At 35.9% G+C, this 20,036-nt stretch overlaps 1 protein-coding gene across 2 annotated transcripts in view; it reads right to left on the bottom strand.

The window, feature by feature from the left end:
* Positions 1-20,036, bottom strand: part of CTNNAL1 (catenin alpha like 1) — a 97,101-nt gene that overhangs the window by 61,517 nt on the left and 15,548 nt on the right. For both annotated transcript variants that reach the window (XM_043983052.1, XM_043983043.1), the window contains exon 2: positions 7,139-7,328. In XM_043983052.1, coding sequence (XP_043838987.1) covers positions 7,139-7,157 — 19 coding nt within the window. In that variant the 5' untranslated portion in view covers positions 7,158-7,328. The remainder of the gene's footprint in view (positions 1-7,138; positions 7,329-20,036) is intronic.

Consider the following 20,036-nt stretch of genomic DNA (forward strand, 5'->3'; position numbering starts at 1 on the left):
TATTAGAAGTTAGTGAAGAATAGGGACAGCTAGGTGGCGCAGTGGATAGAGCACCGGCCCTGGAGTCAGGAGTACCTGGGTTCAAATCCGGCCTCAGACACTTAACACTTACTAGCTGTGTGACCCTGGGCAAGTCACTTAACCCCAATTGCCTCACTAAAAAAAAAAAAAAAGAAAGAAAAGAAAAAAAAGAAGTTAGTGAAGAGGGGCAGTTAGGTGTCACAGTGGATAGAGCACCTGCCCTGGAGTTGGGAGGACCTAAGTTCAAATCCAGCCTCAGACACTTAACACTTAATAGCTGTGTGGCCCTGGGCAAGTCACTTAACCCCAATTGCCTCACCAAAAAAAAAAAAAAGAAGAAGAAGTTAGTGAAGAGAGAGAGAGGTTGAGAACAGATCCCTTATGGCATGGAAAATCCTAGTTTAGATAGATCTATTCGGTATAGCCAGAGAGAAACCCTTGCTTTTCCCAGCAGTCCACATGAAGTTCTGCCACCACGCCAAAATCCCATACGAAAAGAAAGCTATTTTTCTGCCCCTTCTCCCAGAAGCCCCCTGTGAAACAGGAAGCAGGGCTGTCACAGCTCCATGCTAATTGGCTGGTAGCACTGATTGACATGACCCACAGGCGTTAGACACAACTTCCAGATGCCAATCTGACCTTCAAAAACCCCAGAAAGGTCACTTCTGGACGCCAAGTCACATGTTTTCTTTTTAGGCCTGATTCTCACAATGTCCCTCTCATCAGGGGGTGTCATTCCAATTCTCACACATCACAATCATATATCACAATTTATCCAGCCTTTCCTCAATTGATGGGCATTCCCTTAATTTCCAATTCTTTACCACTGTAAAAAAAAAAACTGCTATAAATATTTTTGTACAAATAGGTCCTTTCCCCCCTTTTTTTATTTCTTTGGGATACACACCAGCAGTGGTATTACTCGATTAAAGGGAATGCAGTTTTATAGGCCTTTGGGCATAGTTTTACATTGTTCTCTAGAATGGTTGGATCAGTTCACGATTCCACCAACAGTGCATCAGTATCCCAATTTCCCCATATTCCCCTCCAACATTCATCATTTTCCTTTAAAAGAGATTTCTTAAAGAAAGAAAGTTTCCATGTATCTCCTGGTTTCATTAACCATTTAGCCTCAAATACCATACCTTCTACATCTATAGGAAAGTATAAGAACTAATACTGATAAGGCTGTCCCACCAGCATCTCCAACTTAACATATTCAAAACCAAAATTATCTTTTCCCTAAAACTCATCTTAATTTCTGGCTTCCATATTTCTGTAGTGCCATGTTCAAAAGCTTGTGGCAAATCTATTTCTTCTCCCTCTCTGACCTCTTAAATCTGATCAGTTGTCATCTCCTTCTTCCTTTCTAGTCTCATTATTTACCTTCTATTACATGCCCACATTGCAATCCATGAGGAATATTAAAATAGGCATCTGACTTTTATCTTCCCACTTCCAGTCTCTCTACCCTTCTACCTTTCTTTTGACAAAGATCTGATTGTGTCATTCCTTTCTTCAAAGCTCCTCAGTGACAACTACTACTAAATAAAACTCAAATTCCTGACATTCAAGGCACACCACAATAAGATTTTACTCTTTATTGCCAGTTTTGTTCCATACTACTCATTCTTTCATGTTCTAGCCAAACTAGATTACTTCTGCCCAGGGACCTTAAATAGTTTCTACTTTGAACTCTTCTTATGCATTTATCATGTATTATTTTGTATTATAGTATATTAATATTACATATTAATATATGTTGTACCCTCACTAAAGTAAATGGCACTGGAAAAGGAAATGACAAACTACTCTAGGATCTTTGCCATGAAAACCTCATGGACAGTATTGGTATGCTATGGTTGGAAGAGCTGGACGCAACTGAAAGACTGAACAACACAACCCTCATATTAGATTGTGATCTCCATGAAGGCAGTGACTATGTCTTATTTAATCTTTGTATCCTCTTTAGTACTTAGTATGCTATTTACTTTACATAAGATATTTTTTTTAATGTCTATTACAAAAAATAAAATGTCTATTACAGTTTGTTGTTAGAAGTGTATGGGGGGGGGCAGCTAGGTGGCACAGTGGATAAAGCACTGGCCCTGGATTCAAGAGTACCTGAGTTCAAATCCGGCCTCAGACACATGACACTTACTAGCTATGTGACCCTGGGCAAGTCACTTAATCCCCATTGCCCCATCTAAAAAAAAAAAAGTGTATGGGGAGGGGTAGCTAGGTGGCACAGTGGATAGAGTACTAGCCCTGGAGTCAGGAGAACCTGAGTTCAAGTCCGGTCTCAGACACTTGACACTTACTGGCTGTGTGACCTTGGACAAGTTACTTAACCCTCGTTGCCCTACCAAAAAAAAAAAAGTCTATCTGGGCTGCAGATTTTTGCTTTTTGTTTTTTGGTGGGGCAGTGAGGGTTAAGTGACTTGCCCAGGTCACACAGCCAGTAAGTGTCAAGTGTCTGAGGCCAGATTTGAACTCAGGTCCTCCTGAATCCAGGGCCAGTGCTTTATCCACTGTGCCACCTAGCTGCCCCTGGGCTGCAGATTTTATAGAAATAATTCATGCCAATAAAAGAACACAGTATGAAGAATCTTGAAACCAGCATTTAGGGCTTATTATTTCTTATTAGTTACATGACTTTGGATAAATCACTCTGTGTCTTGGTTTCCTCATTAGTAGTGATGCTCTGGTCAGGCAAGGAATTAAGGATGTTTAGCCTGGAAAAGAGAAGATCTGAAGAATTAGGGAAAGTCTTCATGGATATGAAGGGCTATCATGTAGAAAAGGAATTAGACTTGTGCTGCTGGTTCCAGAAGGCCAATAGGTGGGAGTTACAAAGAGGTAACTTTAGGCTTGATATAAGGAAAATAATCTCTAAAAATTAGAACTATACAAAAATAGAAGGGGTCTGAAAGCAGAAACTGAATGAGGACTTGTCAGAGAGGATAAGGCGGGATTCTTGTTCAGGTGTGGGTTGAATGGGAATCACTAGATGGCCTCTGACATCCCTTCCAACTCTGAGAGTCTGTGAAAGTATGGTTAACATTTGCATTCTCTGCCTTACAGCATTTATGCTTCATTTCTTCCATTCTTTAAATTTTTTTTCAAATAAAAAGATGCCTCTCTCCTCCTACCCTTTTACTAACTAAGAAAACAAGAAAAATAAAACTCCTGCTAAGGCAAATTCCTGAATTGGCCATTACTCCTGAAACGCCCCCACCCTGAACTCCTACCCCACCAAAAGTCTTAATTTGTATTCTGAGCCTATTATTTCTCTGTCAGGAGGTGGGTAGCATGTTTCATCATGAGTCCTCTGGAATCACAGTTATTCATTATATTGATCAAAGTTCCTAAGTCTTTCAGAATTGTCTTTACAATATTGTTGTTGTTGTATAAATTTTTCTCGCATTCTATAGATTATACATATGGATCCTTTTCCTTTTTCTTTGATTTTGAGAGTTATGGAGACCTAGTAGTGGTATAGTTGAGTCAAAGACGTTGCACAGTTTAATGGCTAGACCAGTTCACAGGTCCATCAATAGTGTATTAATATACTTGTTTTCCCACAGCCTTTGTCATTTGTCATTATTTTTTGGTCAACTCCATTGATCTCATGGCTGTGAGGTATATATTCAGAGTTTTTTTATTCTGTATTTCTCTGATTAATGGTGATTTAGAGATTTTTAAAATATGGCTATAGATAGCTTGGATTTCTTTCTCTGAAAATGTATTTACTGAAAATTGTCCATTTTACCTTCTATGATCCTCCCTATATGTTATGGTCATAAACTCTTCTCCTACCCATAGATCTGACAGGTAATTTTTTTCTTTCTCCTCTTAATTTATGGTATCACCATTTATGGCTAAATCATATACCCATTTAAAGCTTATCTTGGTATACAGTAGGAGATATTAGTGTATACCTAATTTCTCAGACTGTTTTCTAATTTTCCTAACAGTTGTTGTCAAATAGTGAGAGTTCTTACCCCAAGGGCTGGGATTTGGGGGTTTATCAAACATTATCCTACTGTGCTCAATTGCTTCTGTATTCTGTGTACCTAATTTGTTTCACTGATCAATCTATTTCTTAACTAGCACCAAATTGTTTTGATGAGTACTGCTGCGTAGCATAATCTGAGATTTGGTATCACAAGGCCTCCTTCTTTACCACCTTTTTTTTTTCATTAATTCCCTTGATTTTCATACCCTTGTATTTCTTGAGATGAATTTTTTTCCTAGCTCTATAAAGTAATCCTTTGGCACTTTGATTGGTATGATACTAAAAGTAAATTAATTTAGGTAGCATTGTTATTTTTATTACATTGACTTGGTCTACCAATTACCAATGAATATTTCGCCAATTATTTAGAAACATGGATGATTCTTGCAGCCATTCTTATAGTCCTTGTGTCCAGCCACTTCTTTATCTAAGACATTGCTTATATTTATCCTGAAGTTACTTTTTTTGTCTTATGCTTCTTTTTTTTTTTTTTTGCGGGACAATGGGGGTTAAGTGACTTGCCCAGGGTCACATAGCTAGTAAGTGTCAAGTGTCTGAGGCCGGATTTGAACTCAGGAACTCCTGAATCCAGGGCCGGTGCTTTATCCATTGCGCCACCTAGCTGCCCCCTCTTATGCTTCTTTTAATCTACAGTATTTCTTCCTTGTGTTTGTTGTTATCTTCTGATTGGTCTTATTTTCCCTAGTTTGACTCTTCTATCAGCACTTACAGACTTCAGACCTTTTATAGAGAGAGGCTTGAGTTGGCTGCCCTATTGTGATCCCTCCCCACCCCGCCCCAGCCTCTGCTGTTTGTCTTTTTTTATGTAGTTCTGGCCTGAATAGAAGAACTTATTTCTGTTTCTCCTTGTTTTGCTGGAGTGTATGTGGGAGAGCTGGGCATCTCTACAACCTTTCATCTTGCCAACTTAACCAGAAGTGTGTATTATTCAGTCTCCACAGATGGTGTTTCTGGGTCACCTGATTGCTCATTCTGGCTGTGTGAGGATATGACAAGTAATGTGGAGGGGGAAATAAAGAGGAAGATGGTGTTTGGGGTCTTATTTGTCTGGCTTGTGCCTCCTTGGGATGGACAGGGTACAGAAGGGGCCAGAATGAAAGAAAGTCATGAATTCCATTTTTGATGTGTTGAGTTTGAGATAGCTATAAGACATCAAAGTGAAAATGTTGTGATTGTGGATATAACATATCTATATATACACCCATATATAGATATACATGCACATGTGTGTATGTGTGCACATGTGTGTATGTGTGCACATGTGTCATTTACATAGAGATCATAATGGATATATGTACAATGTAGCGTGTGTGTGTTTAACATGCACATACATATACACATCATCTGTATAAGTATCATTAGTGGATGAGGAATTCTCCAAAAGAAAGAGTATATAGCAAAAAGATAAGAGGGCCCAAAAGAGCTTTCAGTGACACCCACAGTTAGGGGATGATGAATGATTATCTAGCAAAAAAGACTGAATAGGAATGATTGGACAAGTAAAAGGAAAACAAAAAAAACAGTATCATGAAAGTCAAGGGAAGAGAGGGAATCCAGGAGGAGAAAGTGGGCAATGGTGTCAAAAGTTACTGAGAGATCAAAATGAAGACTAAAAGAAGGCCAATGAATTTAGAAATCAAGAATTCAAAGTTATGGTATATGGGTATAATGGAATACTATTGTGCAAAAAAAAAAAAGAAAAGAAAAGAGCACAATGATGAAGATGATGAGCAGGCAGATTTCAGAAAAACCTGGAAAGACTTATATGAACTGATGCTGAATGAAATGAGCAGAACCAGGAGAACATTGTACACAGTAACAGCAACATTGTGTGATGATCAACTGTGATAGACTTAGCTCTTCTCAATGATCCAAGACAATTCCAAAAGATTCATAATGGAAAATGCTATCCACATAGAGAGAAAGAACTATAAAGTCTGAATACAGATCAAAGCATATTATTTTCACTTTTTTTTTCATTTTTCTTTCTCATGGTTTTTCTCTTTTGTTCTGATTCTTCTTTCACAACATGATTAATGTGGAAATATGTTTAACATGACTGTACATGTCAGATTGCTTGCTGTCTTGGGGAGGGGGGAAAGAAGGGAGGGGAGGGAGAAAAATTCAGAATTCAAAATCTTACAAAAATGAATGCTGAAAACTATCTTTATATGTAATTGGGAAAAAATGAAAAAAAGAAATACACATATTTGAAGTAGTAAAAAAAACACCCTTAGATTTTCTTCCCTACTGAAAAATAATTTCCTTTCCATTCAGAGAGACAAGATTTAAATGTAAAAATAGAGGATGCCCCAAAAGCCTTGGTACAATTTTAAATTGTAATAGTTTTTAAACCAAGACTTTTGAAACATGGTTCAACTTACTTTACTTTGCATAAGTTCTTATGTCTTCCCATGCAACAGTATATATGGAAAGAACAAAACAACCAAGACTACAACCCAAAGAGACACTATGAGAAGATACCTCCTTTTTCCTTGCAGAGGTGGGAGATGATGGACCAAACATAGTGCAAAAAATATGCCACTTTTTTCTGTGTTGGTTAGATTTGCTGTATTTTTCTTAATTTTTTTTATAAGGGGTAACTCTCTGAGAGGGGAAGAGATGCATTTAGAAACATGGATGATTCAAAAATAGAACCCATCAATAAAAAGTTTATTAAAATATAGGCCAAAAAAGAAATCAAGAGTTCATTGGAGAGAGAGTTGAAGTTAAGTTGTTATGGTCAGGAAATTAGTACTGATTGCTTTTACTAGGATTTTGGTTATGGAAGGGAAAGCTATAGGATTACCGCTTGAGAGGAATAACACAGTCAAGTGAAGATTATTATTATTATTATTTTTATTATTATTTGCAGAGCAATGAGGGTTAAGTGACTTGCCCAGGGTCACACAGATATTAAGTGCCAAGTGTCTGAGGCTGGATTTGAACTTAGGTCCTCCTGAATCCAAGGCCAGTGCTTTACCCACTGCACCACTTAGTTGCCCCAAGTGAAGATTATTTTTAAAGGTTGACTAGAGTCAACCTTTGTACAAAGCATTAATGTAAATATTCACATACCTGCTTGTTTTGCTTCCATGCAAGCAATATTTATTTCCTCTTTCAAATCCCAATTTTCATTGGCTATAGCTTCCCCTACTGTGACAAATCTTCCAACTGCCAAGTTGACTGCTTGTCCCACTCGTTGAATTGCTTGCAAAGTCTTATCTGACCGTTTTGTTTTATCTTTATGATTAATAAGTGTAGTTATCTATAAATATAAGAGAAAAACTATGTTAGAATTGTATATCAATTACTTTTAAAGCTTAAATGCATTTACATGATTATAGTAATGGTTAATAATTATTATTAATATTACATAGCATATAGTTTTTTATAAGTTAATTATTGGACCCTTACCAGTAATATCACCACATATCACACTTCAGGACTATTACTCCACCAAAATAAAATTAAAGCTTATACTGCAGACATCATCCCCATCCTCCAACTACCATTTGGAACAATGAACTCTATTCTCCCTTTTGTTGCTTTATCAAATAGTAATAACAAGTGTTAGGTAGGAGGTGGATCTTGGTGGAGGAAAGCTGGCTCATTACCTTCATAAAACCCACAACTGTCATCACCAAATGCTGTCCTTAGTTCCCAGTTTCTATGTTTTCTTTGAAACTCAAATTCTAAGTCTCCCTGATAGTTCCAAATCCAGCTTCAATGCGATAGAGCTATTCGTTTTTAACATAGTTTTATATTTTATCCATTTATGTTTCATTTTATTTTACCAGAAGCAAAGACACAAGTCATTTAACCTCCCTGGGCCTCAGTTTCCTCATCTGTAAAATGAGGAGTTGGACTAGATGGCCTCTGAGGTTCCTTCCAGCTCTACATCTATGATCCTATATGGAATAAGGAAACAAAAACAAACAAAAGTTTAGTTTCTTCAAAGACACAACTAGTTGAAAGGTTCTTAGAAAAACACACACATGAAACAATGTTAAGTGAAAAACTAAAAATAATCAGTCTGTACATACTATTTTTAACTGAAAAAGACATACATTAAAGATAGGAACAAAATTATGAAGGATGCAAATGGTTTTGACTTATTTTCTGTAAAACTGTTTTACTTTATTATTACTTAGTAAGTAACAATAATGATAATAAGAGGAAGGGCTTTAAAACAGACTATAACACTAACCATATTTCAGAATATGCAGAATATCCAGTGTTCTTTCCAATTAGCATGAAAAAATGAGAATTTGTTGTATTGTTCCCAAGCTCTGGAAAAATTTCCATTTGGATATAGTAAAATTAACTTTTGAGACTAATTTCCAGGTTTTTGAACTTTTAAAAGAGAATGTAAAAAAAGAGAGAGTGTAAATGCTTTATATCCTTAAGAACAGGAACTATGTGGGGCAGCTAGGTGGCGCAGTGGATAGAGCACTGGCCCTGGATTCAGGAGCACCTGAGTTCAAATCCAGCCTCAGACACTTAACACTTAATAGCTGGGCAAGTCACTTAACCCTCATTCCCCCCTCCCCCCCCCAAAAGAGAGAGAAAACAAGAACTATGTAAATTTCATTCTTAGTTGTACCAGTACTTTCACAAAGATGGTACTTACTAAGTGTGCAGCATTGTAAAGAGCACTGGATTGGAAATCAGAGGACCCAGATTCAAACAGTGACCCTGTATATGTGGAGCCTCAGAAAAGTTGCTTAACTCCTCTGGGCTTCAGCTTCCTTATCATTTAACATGTAGGAGTTGGACTAGATTACCTTCAAGATCTGAATTCAGCTCAATTCTATGACATACATAAATGGTGAGTCTTAAAATGGTAAAAAAGAAAAAAAGGAAGGAACCTAAACATAGATTGGCAACGATGAAAAAAGATAAAAATAACAACTGTTGAAGGGTTCCCAAGAGGACAGCACTTTGAAGTTTACAAAATGCTTTACATGGGCTATGTCATTTGAGCTCCACAACAACCCTCCATCATCCTCTTTTACCTGTTCCTCTCTTTGTCCCTTGTATGGTTCTTTACAAAGAAAGAGGCAAGGCTTCCACATAAAACTTAGCAAATATCTTTTTTTTTTTTTGAGGGGCAATGAAGGTTAAGTGACTTGCCCAGGGTCACACAGCTAGTTAAGTGTCAAGTGTCTAAACCCAGATTTGAACTTAGGTCCTCCTGAATCCAGGGCCAGTGCTTTATCCACTGCGCCACAGAGCTACCCCACAAATATCTTAAAGAATTCTAAAAGACCAACGATAAAGAAAATCAAGTAGAATCAGAAATTACCTTCACCATCCAATCCAATGCTAAAACCAAAACAAATAAGCAAAAATCCAAACCAAAACAAAAAAACCTCAGAAGAAGATGGCTGAAGCAGGTAGAAGGGTCTTACCAGGGAAGCCAACCTGATTACAGGTAAATAGGGAATCTCCCCAGGGAAGCCCACATATGCTCCACCAAATGGACTTGAAGCAAGTCTGCTAGTGCTCTGAGCAAGAGGGAACCTAATCACATCACAATACTGCAGGAGGCAGGGCTAACTCGGTACCCAAGTGCCAATACCAGGACAGGAGTGATTATTATTATTTTAATACCAAGATAATCTCTAGCATCCCTTTAGGGCCTATTAGGGAAACAAGAAGAATGGAACCACCTACTAAGTGGGGATCACGAAAGAAAATGTCCAAGTTCAATTGCAACTAGAATCCATATCACCAATTTACTGAGCTAGAATCCAGGGATTGAAGTACATGGTGGGGCCTAATAATGTCAGCTACCCTATTTAGATCAGCAACAGCAGCTACACCACAAAGGGAACAGAACCAAATAAGATCTACCCAACCCATCCAAGAGTGCCAGAGGAGTCTGGATTGAGCACAAAATCCCAAGCCAAGAATTGAAGTTGAAAATAATGAGTAAACAAGAAAAGACCAGATAATGCAGAAATTTAGTACTACTAAATAAGAAAGAGATAAATCCAGAAATCCCCCTCTACAACTACAGTCTCAGAGAAAAAAAAAATGGCTTGACCATAAGGGCTACAGAAATGGCAAGAAGAAATTAAGCAAGAAATTAACATAATTGGAAATTAAACAAGGGTTTGAGAGAAAAAACTGATAGGGGAATACATACATAGGTTACACAGAGGTAGAAATGCTAACTCAAATAGTAGACTCCTTGGAACAAACAGAATTTAATGATTCCATGAGACAATAAGTAATATTGATCAGTAAACATTTATTAAGCTCCTTCTATGCTCTAGATACTGTACTAAGTGCTGGGGGGAAAAAAAGAAACTAAAGATGCCCTCAAGAAACTTACAATCTAAAAAGGGTATATGAATGAAGAATTAAAAGGAATCTAACATTCTTGGAGTATGTAGCACTAATAAATGGGATTAATGTCAAGCTAGGAAGGTCCTAAGACCCTAAGACCTAAGAAGGACAAATATTTGACTAAAGAGTTTGGAGTTTATTTCATTTGTAAATCCTTACTGATCAGAATTTGTTTCTGACAAATTTCCCTCCTTGAAAAGATAATTTGTGGCTTGCTCAATTTCTCTTTATAATTTTGTAAATATTCATCTATTTTATTAAAGTTTTTAGCTACGTGGCACAGTGGATAGGGCACTGGAACAGATATTTACAGCTGTATAACCCTGGGCAGGATCACTTTACCACTATCTGCCTCAGTTTCCTCATCTATAAAATGGGAATAATAATACTACTCACCTTGAAGTGCTGTTATGAGGATCAAATGAGATAATATGTATAAAGTGCCTGTAGTATAGTTCCTCACACATAGTAAGTACTTAAGAATGTTTGTTTTCTCCTTATTGGCAAATAATTGGATATAATAGTTTCTATACATTTTATTTCCTTTTCATTTATTGTGTATTCTTCATTTTAAAATTTTGGCAATTTGCCCCCCCCTTAAAAAAAAAAAAGGCCAAATTAACTAATAGTCTATCTATTTCAATGGTTTCTCCCTCCAAAAATAAAGCCAGATCTTAGTTTTATGTATTAGTTCAAGTCTTTTTGTTTAGCTCTTTGTTAATTTTCAGAATTTTTACTTTTGTGCTTATATGATGATTGTTGATTTCTTAATTCTCTGGGGTTTTTATTTTAGTCATATGCTCAATTCATTGTCTTGTCTTTCTTTTTGTTGGGAGATATAAAAATTCCATTTTGTTATGTTGTCTCATTAATTTATGTATTAATTCTATGATTTGTCCTTTGACTCACTTTTTAAAAAAAGTTTTATTTATACTTTCTTTTTTTATAATCCTGTAACTTTTTATTGTCCTTCCCCCCAAGTACAAACCCTTGTTACCCAAAAAAAAAAAAAGTATAGTCAAGGAAAACAAATCCACACAATTGGCCCATTAATTATTTTTATACTTATTTTTACTGATTTTTTAACATTGACTTAATTTTTTTAATATCTGAAGTTTTGTTTTTTATAAACATTTTTATTTAGAGTTCTAAATTCTTTCTATCTATCCCTCCCCTCTCCCATCTTTGAGGCAATAAATAATCAGATAAAGGTTATACATGTGCAGTTATGTAAAACATTTCCATATTAGTCATTTTGTATAATGTTAAAGGCTAAAATCTAGCTAGTCTGCCTAAAATATCCAATGAGTGGTCGCCAATAAATTATAAGCTTTAGCAAGAGTTAGACTTTTAAGCGTTTATTAAGGAGAATAAGAATTTGGTAAAGAGAGAGAGAAAGGCCTAGATTCCTATCTATTAAAGGGAGAGCGCATTTCTAGCTCCCCTCTCCACCAGCATCCTCAGGAAAGAGAGTGAGACAGAGCGCCAGTCTCTTCCTTCCTCCTCCCACTAGCCCGCGTCACTTCCTGACGTCAAAGAAAAGACTCCTGGTCTTGCCCTCAAAGACCTTTGCTTCATGGGTGGAACTCTTCTACAGTAAGTCTCCAGCAGGTGGCGTCATTCCAATCGTTACAATAAGAAGACCCAAACAAAAGAAAAAAATGAAAGAAAGTAAAAAATAGCATGCTTCAGTCTGTGTTCAATAGCAGTTCTTTCTCTGGAGGTGGATAGTATGTTTCATCTTTAGTCCTTTGGGATTGTCTTGGATCATTGTATTGCGCAGAATAGCTAAGTCATTCACAGTTCTTTCATCAAACAATATTACTGTTGGTGTGTACAATGGTCTCCTGGTTCTGTTCACTACACGTTAGTTCGTATAAGTCTTTCCAGGCCTTTCTAAAATCATCCTGCTTGTTATTTCTTATAGCACTATAGTATTCCATCACCATCATATACCACAGCTTGTTTAGCCATTTCCCAACTGACGGGCAATCCTTTGATTTCCAATTCTTAGCCACCACAAAAAGAGCTACTATAAATATTTTTGTACAAATAGGTCCTTTTCTCTTCTTTTGCATTTCTTTGGGATAGAAACCTAGTGGTGGTATTGCTGGATCAAAGGGTATGCACAGTCTGATAGCCCTTTGGACATAGTTACAAATTGTTCTCCAGAAATGGTTGGATCCATTCACAACTCCACCAAGAGTGAATTGGCATCCTAGTTTTCCCATGTCCTCTCCAACATCGAGCATTTTCCTTTTTTGTCATATTAGACACTCTGATAGGTGTGAGGTAGTACCTCAGAGTTGTTTTAATTTGCATTTTGCTGATCAATAGTGATTTAGAGCATTTTTTCATATGAGCTTTGATTATTTTATCAAGTGAGCCATTACTTATAGCAAAGAATAAAAAATTAATTTAAAGGCAGCTCAACAAAACTGATATACCAATCATGCCTGCCATTGTGTGAAATATTCTACAACTTAGTCCCCTACCTCTACAAAAAAGAGGAAGAAAGTATATTTTTCAATTCTTCTCCAAAAAAAAGCTTGGTCATTATTTCATTTTTTGGTCTTTTCCATTTAAATTATTGTAGTCTCTATCTATACCATTTTCCTGGTTCTGCTTACTTCACTCTCCATCTATCCATGCTTCTCTGAATTCTTCTCATTCATAGCTTCTTCCAGCTCAGTCAATACTATATTCATGTATCACAATTTGTTAAGCCATTCCCTAATTGATGGATAAATACATTGCTTCCTGCTCTTTACAAGTACAAAAAGTGCTATTAAAAATGTCTTGGCACACATGAAATCCTTCTGTCTTTTACAACTGTGGAATATATGTCTAGCAGTGAAATCTCTGGGTCAGAGTAATGTCCCTGGGAAATAGGTGATGGGGATCCTTGGGTATTCTTCTTTAAAGAATTATATCCTCGGGGCAGCTAGGTGGCGCAATGGATAAAGCACCGGCCCTGGATTCAGGAGTTCCTGAGTTCAAATCCGGCCTCGGACACTTGACACTTACTGGCTGTGTGACCCTGGGCAAGTCACTTAACCCCCATTGCCCTGCCAAAAAAAAATTATTATATCCTCTCTTCCACACAATTCAATTATAATAAAATACTCTTTTTTTAGGTGCTAGAAAAAGGGATCAAGAGGGAAGTCAAAGACTTCACCTCAAGGGGCTATGGTTCAGAGACATGATTCTCTGAGATACCTATCTTCTCGAACAGAAGAAAGGCAAAAGCTTTTATTGATGGTAGATGGGATGGATGATGGGATGACCACCTGACAATGGAAAGTTTCCTTTGAGGGTGGGGAAATGAATGAGAGGTGGTAGTCCTGACTTCTGGAGTTATCTCAGTCCCCTGGCTTTGATCAGGCAGCAGCCATGTCTCATGGGCATATCTTCCTTACTTCTCAAGGTGTGTCCATCCTTTAGTTTAGCTGGCCAGTTTAAACTTTAACAGTCCCAAATTCCTTGATATGTCCCAACCCCATATCATTAAGATTATTTTAATAATTTTTTAAAAGCATAATTCCAAATTGTTTTTAGAATGGCTATTTCTATCTTTTGTTGTGAAATCTCAAGTTTTTTTTTGTTTTGCATTTCCCTTATTATTACTGATTTGGGGCAATCTTATATGGTTGCTGATAGGTTTCAATTCTTTTTAACATTATTTACATCCACTTTACAGTTAGGATAGCATTATTTAGTCTCCATTCAGCTCTGAGTCCTTTGTACATTTTTCTCCTCCTTATTACAGTTTTTGTTGTATTGTGGTCTATAAAGAGAGAAGGAACAGATATGTGATTTTATTAGTGTGGGAGTTTCTGGGTGAGGAAGCTCCTCCACAGCTTAAAGAATTTTAGAGAGTTGCTGAGTACACTGAGAGGGGTATTTGAACACAATTCTTCCAGGCTTCAAGGCCAGTTTTTTTATCAACTGTGCAATGCTGCTTTCCATAGTCTGTAAAGGATTAATTTAATAATCCTGTTTTTCTGCATTTAGTTATGAGCTCTTTTTTGTTGGTTATCTTTTTTTAAAATCATGAAAGTATTTTATTATTTTCCAGTTACATGTAGAGATAGTTTTCAATATTTGTTTTTATAAGATTACTAGTTTCAAATTTTTTCCCTCCCTCCCCCACTCCCCAAGACAGCAAGTAATCTGATATAGGTTATATATGTACAATAACATTAAATATATTTCTGCATTAGTCATGTTATAAGACAAGAATAAGAGCAAAAAGAAATAACCTCAAAGAAGAAAAACACCATGTTGGTTATCTTTTAAAAATTTTTATTTAGGAATTTATTTTCCCCCAATTACATGGAAAAACAATTTTTAACATTCATTTTTAAAACTTTGAGTTCCAAATTATCTCTCTTCCTTCCTCCCCCACCCCCAATTGAGAAGGCAAGCAATTCAATATAGGTGATACATATGTAGTCATGCAAAACATTTCCATATTAGTCATGCTGTGAAAGAAAACATAGACAAAAAACCTCAAAAATAAAATTTTTAAAATTATGCTTCAATATATATTCAGACACCATCAGTTCTTTCTGTGGGGATTGGATAGCATTTCTCATCATAAGTCCGTCATAGTTCTCTTGGATCATTGTATTGCTGAAAATAGCTAAGTCATCCAGAGATGATCATCTTACAATATTGCTGTAACTTTATACACAGACCATTTCACTTTGTATCAGCTCGTGTAAGTCTTTTCAGGTTTTTCTGAGAGCATCCTGCTCATCATTTCTTATAGCACAATAGTGTTCCATCATAATCTCATCCCACAATTTGTTCAGCCATTCCCCAATTGATGGGCATCTTCTCAACTTTGAATTCAACTTTTTGGGTTTTTTTTTTATCTCTTTTTGGATACTGACCTAGTAGTGGCACAATAGTATTACATCATAATCACATACCACAATTTGTTCAAGCATTACCCAATTGATGGGCATCCCCTCAATTTCCAATTCTTTGCCACCAGAAAGAACTGCTATAAATATTTTTGTATATATAGGTTCTTTTCCTTTTTGTTTTTCATCTCTTTTTTGGATGCAGACATAGTGGTGGTATTGCTAGGTCAAAGAGAATACATGGTTTTATAGCCCTTTGGGCATAGTTCCAAATTGCTCTACAGAATGGTTGAATCAGTTTACAACTCCACCAACAGTGCATTAATGTCTCATTTTCCCCACATCCCCTCCAATATTTGTCATTTTCTTCTTCTGTCCTATTAGATAATCTAATAGGTATGAGGTAGTACCCCAGAATTGTTTTGATTTGCATCTCTCCAATCAATAGTGAGTTAGGGCATTTTTTTCCATATGGCTATAGATAGCTTTGGTTACTTTATTTGAATACTGTTTATATCTTTTGATCATTTATATCAATTGGGGAATGGGTTATGAGCTCTTTTTGTCCCAATATATGATAAAATTTTGCAAAGGTATCATATTTTTAAACTGCTATACTCTATATAATTTCTATTCAATAATATCAAGTCTATCATATCTAGTCTTTTTTTTATTTTTTAATTTTTTGCTTAATTATAGCTTATTTTTCAAATTGGTTGGAGCATTTCCCTTTGCCATTACCAGTTAACTTTAATGTGCATATATATATATATATATATATATATATACATATATACCAACATACAGAATGTTCTTCATCTTTGCACATTTGATAGGTGCCAACCTCAGAGTCATTTTAATTTGTATTTCTTTTATTAGTAGTAATTTTGAGCACTTCTTAGATGGTTGTTGATTACTTGCATTTCTTCTTTTGAGAACTGTTTGCTCATATCCTTTGACCACTTATCTGTTTGGAAATGGCTTTTAATAAAGTTCCTGATCTAACCTTCTTGTCTGACTTTAATATAATCTGTCTGCAAAAGATATGAGAATTCATTTTATGACAGAAAATCTAAAAATCTGATAGCACTTTACTAACACTTTCTTTTTTAATCATAAAAGTATTTTCTAGTTACATGTAGAGATAGTTTTCAACATTTGTTTTTATAAGATTGCTTGTTTCAAATTTTTCTCCCTCCCTCCCCCCTCCCCAAGACAGCAAGCAATCTGATATAGGTTATATATGTACAATCACATTAAACATATTTCTGCTTTAGTCATGCTGTGAAAGAAGAATCAGAGGAAAAGGGAAAAACCTCAAAAAACAAAAACAAAAAAGTAGAAATAGTATGGTTTGATCTGCATCTAGATTCCACAGTTCCTTTTTTGCTGGATTTGGAGAGTATTTTCCATCAAATGAATCATTTGGAACTATCTTGGACCATTGTATTGCTGAGAATAGTCAAGTCTATCACAGTTGATCAACACACAATGTTGTTGATACTGTGCACAATGTTCTCCTGGTTCTGCTCATCTCACTCAGCATCAGTTCATGTAAGTCCTTCCAAGTTTCACTGAAATCAGCCTGCTCATCGTTTCTTATAGCACAATAGTATTCCATTACATTCATATATGACAACTTGTTCATCCATTCCCCAACTGATGGGCATCCCTTCAATTTCCAATTCCTTCCCACCACAAAAAAGAGCAGCTCTAAATATTTTTGTTCATGACTAGCACTTTCTTTTGAAAGAAACTTCTTATTGCCTTGGGCGGGGGGGGGGGGGGGGCCGCGAGGAGAAGAGAACTAGCCAAGCTGTCTCTTTATCAGAAAAACAAATGTCAGGAAGCATCAAGACAATACTACAATTTGAAATTAGTTAAACTACATTGGTCCAAATATATGCTGTTTTGTATTTGTTTATTGATGGTTGTATAAATTTGATTTGTATAAAACACAAGTGTGACCTATGTGTTTCAGTATCTACCTTCATATACATCATCTGTACCTTTCCAAGAAACCTCATTTTAGGAGTGATGATAATATTTTCAGGTAGCCTATATTTGGACTAATAATAAGTTTATATCTTTCTAAGAAAAAACTGAATCCCTATAGATTTCAGTGTAAGGTTTTGGGTTCAACTTCCAGGGATCATATTTTAGGACACTCTCTAATAGAAAAGTAAGAAAGATAATGAGAGAAAATTATTCGGTTATACAGTCCTACAAATTTATCTTTTTTGAAATTTGAAATGTCTATGGAATATTCAACTGGAAATGTCCTGTAAGCATTTGGTGATGTGGGACTGTAGTTTGGGAGAGATATGGGCTGGATATGTAGATTATAGATTGGGAGTATAGTATAGTGGCCGGACTGTTAGATCTGGAATCAGGACAGCGGACATTTGAATCTGGGCTCATCCATTGTCTAGCTAAGTGACTCAATCCAAGTCTCAGTTTCCTTATCTATATGATGAGACCAACAATAACGTCATAGAATTGTTAGGATCAATTGAAGTAATACATGGAAAGTGTTAAGGATCAATTGAGATAACACATAGAAAGTGTTTCCATATTTCAAAGCATTACATAAATGTAAGTAATAAGTATGATTTTCATAGAGAAGGTAACAACACACAGGGTATATCAAGAGAGTGTTAGACAAGTGAGAATACCAGGAGAGTCACAAAAATGTAAGGAGGAGAAAATATCCAGGAATAAGAAAAGAACAGTGTCAAATGTTTCAGCATGGCTGAGAAGGATAAGGATATGTAGATTATAGACTGGGAAAGGTGACTAGATTTAGCATATAACAGATCACTGGTAACCTTGGAGATAACAGTTTCAGTGCAATGGCAATGTTAGAAGTCAGACTGAAGTGCTGAAAAGGTGAGTGGAATGTGAAGCAAAGGCAACCAATAGATACTTTTTTTCTAGGAGTTTGGCTATGAAAAGGAGGAGAAATAAAAGTTGATATCCTGAGAGAAGAAGTGGGTCAAGTGAAGCTTTTAAAAGATGGAGGAAATCTGAGAATATCTGTATTTAGAGAAGCAGCCAATGGATAAAGAGAGATAAAAGATTATAAAGAGAGGGGATATGTATAGTCTCTGTCAGTACTTACTATGACAATCAAAAGAGAAAGCTCTTGGAGGAAAAAAAGAAAAGATGAGATCAAGGGTACAAGTAGAAGGATGGACCTAGCAAAGAAAAGGACCAATGCTTCCTCCAAGACTGGCACAAAACTAGAGAGAATGAGGATTAATTCTGAAGGGATCTGAGGTGTAGAATTGGAGAGAAAAGAGAGCTAACAATGGAAGCCAGAGTTTCTTTGATGTAATTCAGTGAACACTACTTGTGCAATGCAATGTACTCTGTCTGGAGCCATAAAAGATGAGGTACAAAACTGACTGCAGGACCTATAAGTAGGAGTCAATAATTCTAGATACTCTACAGTACTTTGCATATCACGGGTGCTAAGTGAATATTTAATAACTTGAAATGTTTGTGGACTAATCAAACTAAAGATGTCTTAAGAAAAAAATTTTGCCATAAGTCTTTTTAATTTGTCCCAAGTACAAAAATCCAGACCTTCCAATCAACCTTAATGAATTGTATTAATAAAATTAATATGATATAATTACAATTATAATAATGCTAATTTAATAAAATAGAATAGACCCAAAGTACTTTAAAAAAGAGAAATGCTCCATTATCTCAAAATTATAAACTAATCACCTTGTTGATCCTTCCTTTAAAAATCTATGCCTTAGATTTCAGAAAAACCTGGAAGGACTTAAGTGGACTGATGCTGAGTGAAGTGAGCAGAATTAGGAGAGCACTGTACAAAGCAACAGCAACATTATGTGATGATCAACCATGATAGACTTAGTTCTTCTCAGCAATACAATGATCTAAGACAATTCCAAAGGACTCTTGAAGGAAAATGTTCTTCACATCCAGAAAAAAGAATTATGGCATCTGAATTCAGATTGAACCATACCATTTCTACTTATGTTTTCTTTTTCTTTTTTGAGGTTTTTTCCTTTTGTTCTCATTCTTCTTTCACAACATGACTAATGCAGAAATATGTTTAATGTGATTGTACATGTATAACCTATATCAGATTGCTTTCTGTCTTGGAGAGGGAGGAGGGAAGGGAGGGAGGGAAGAAAAATTTGGAACCCAAAATGTTATAAAAAAACATATGTTGAAAACTATCTTTATTTTTTTTTTGTTTTGTTTTTTGTTTGTTTTTTAGTAAGGCAGTTGGGGTTAAGTGACTTTCCCAGGGTCACACAGCTAGTAAGTGTTAAGTGTCTGAGGCCGGATTTGAACTCAGGTACTCCTGAATCCAGGGCCGGTGCTCTATCCACTGCACCATCTAGCTGCCCCTGAAAACTATCTTTAAATGTAACTGGAAAATAATAAAACATTTTTATAATTAAAAAAAAAGCTATGCCTTATAACCCAAGGAGGTAAAGGACAAAAAAAAGTCCCACAAATACCAAAACACAGCAGCACTTTTTGTGGCAGCAAAGAACTAGAAGCATAGTAGATGCTAATTAACTGGGGAATAGATAAACAAATTGTGGGACCTAAATGTAATGAAATATTAATGTAATGTAAGAAGTGACAAATATGAAAAATTCACAGAAGCATGGGAAGACTTAGATAAATTGAGTGAAGAACTAAGAAAACAATACATACAACTGCATGTAAATGGAAAGAACAAAAAATGATACTGAATA

The sequence above is a fragment of the Dromiciops gliroides genome, chromosome 1 (assembly GCF_019393635.1).
Source record: "Dromiciops gliroides isolate mDroGli1 chromosome 1, mDroGli1.pri, whole genome shotgun sequence".
NCBI lineage: Eukaryota > Metazoa > Chordata > Mammalia > Microbiotheria > Microbiotheriidae > Dromiciops > Dromiciops gliroides.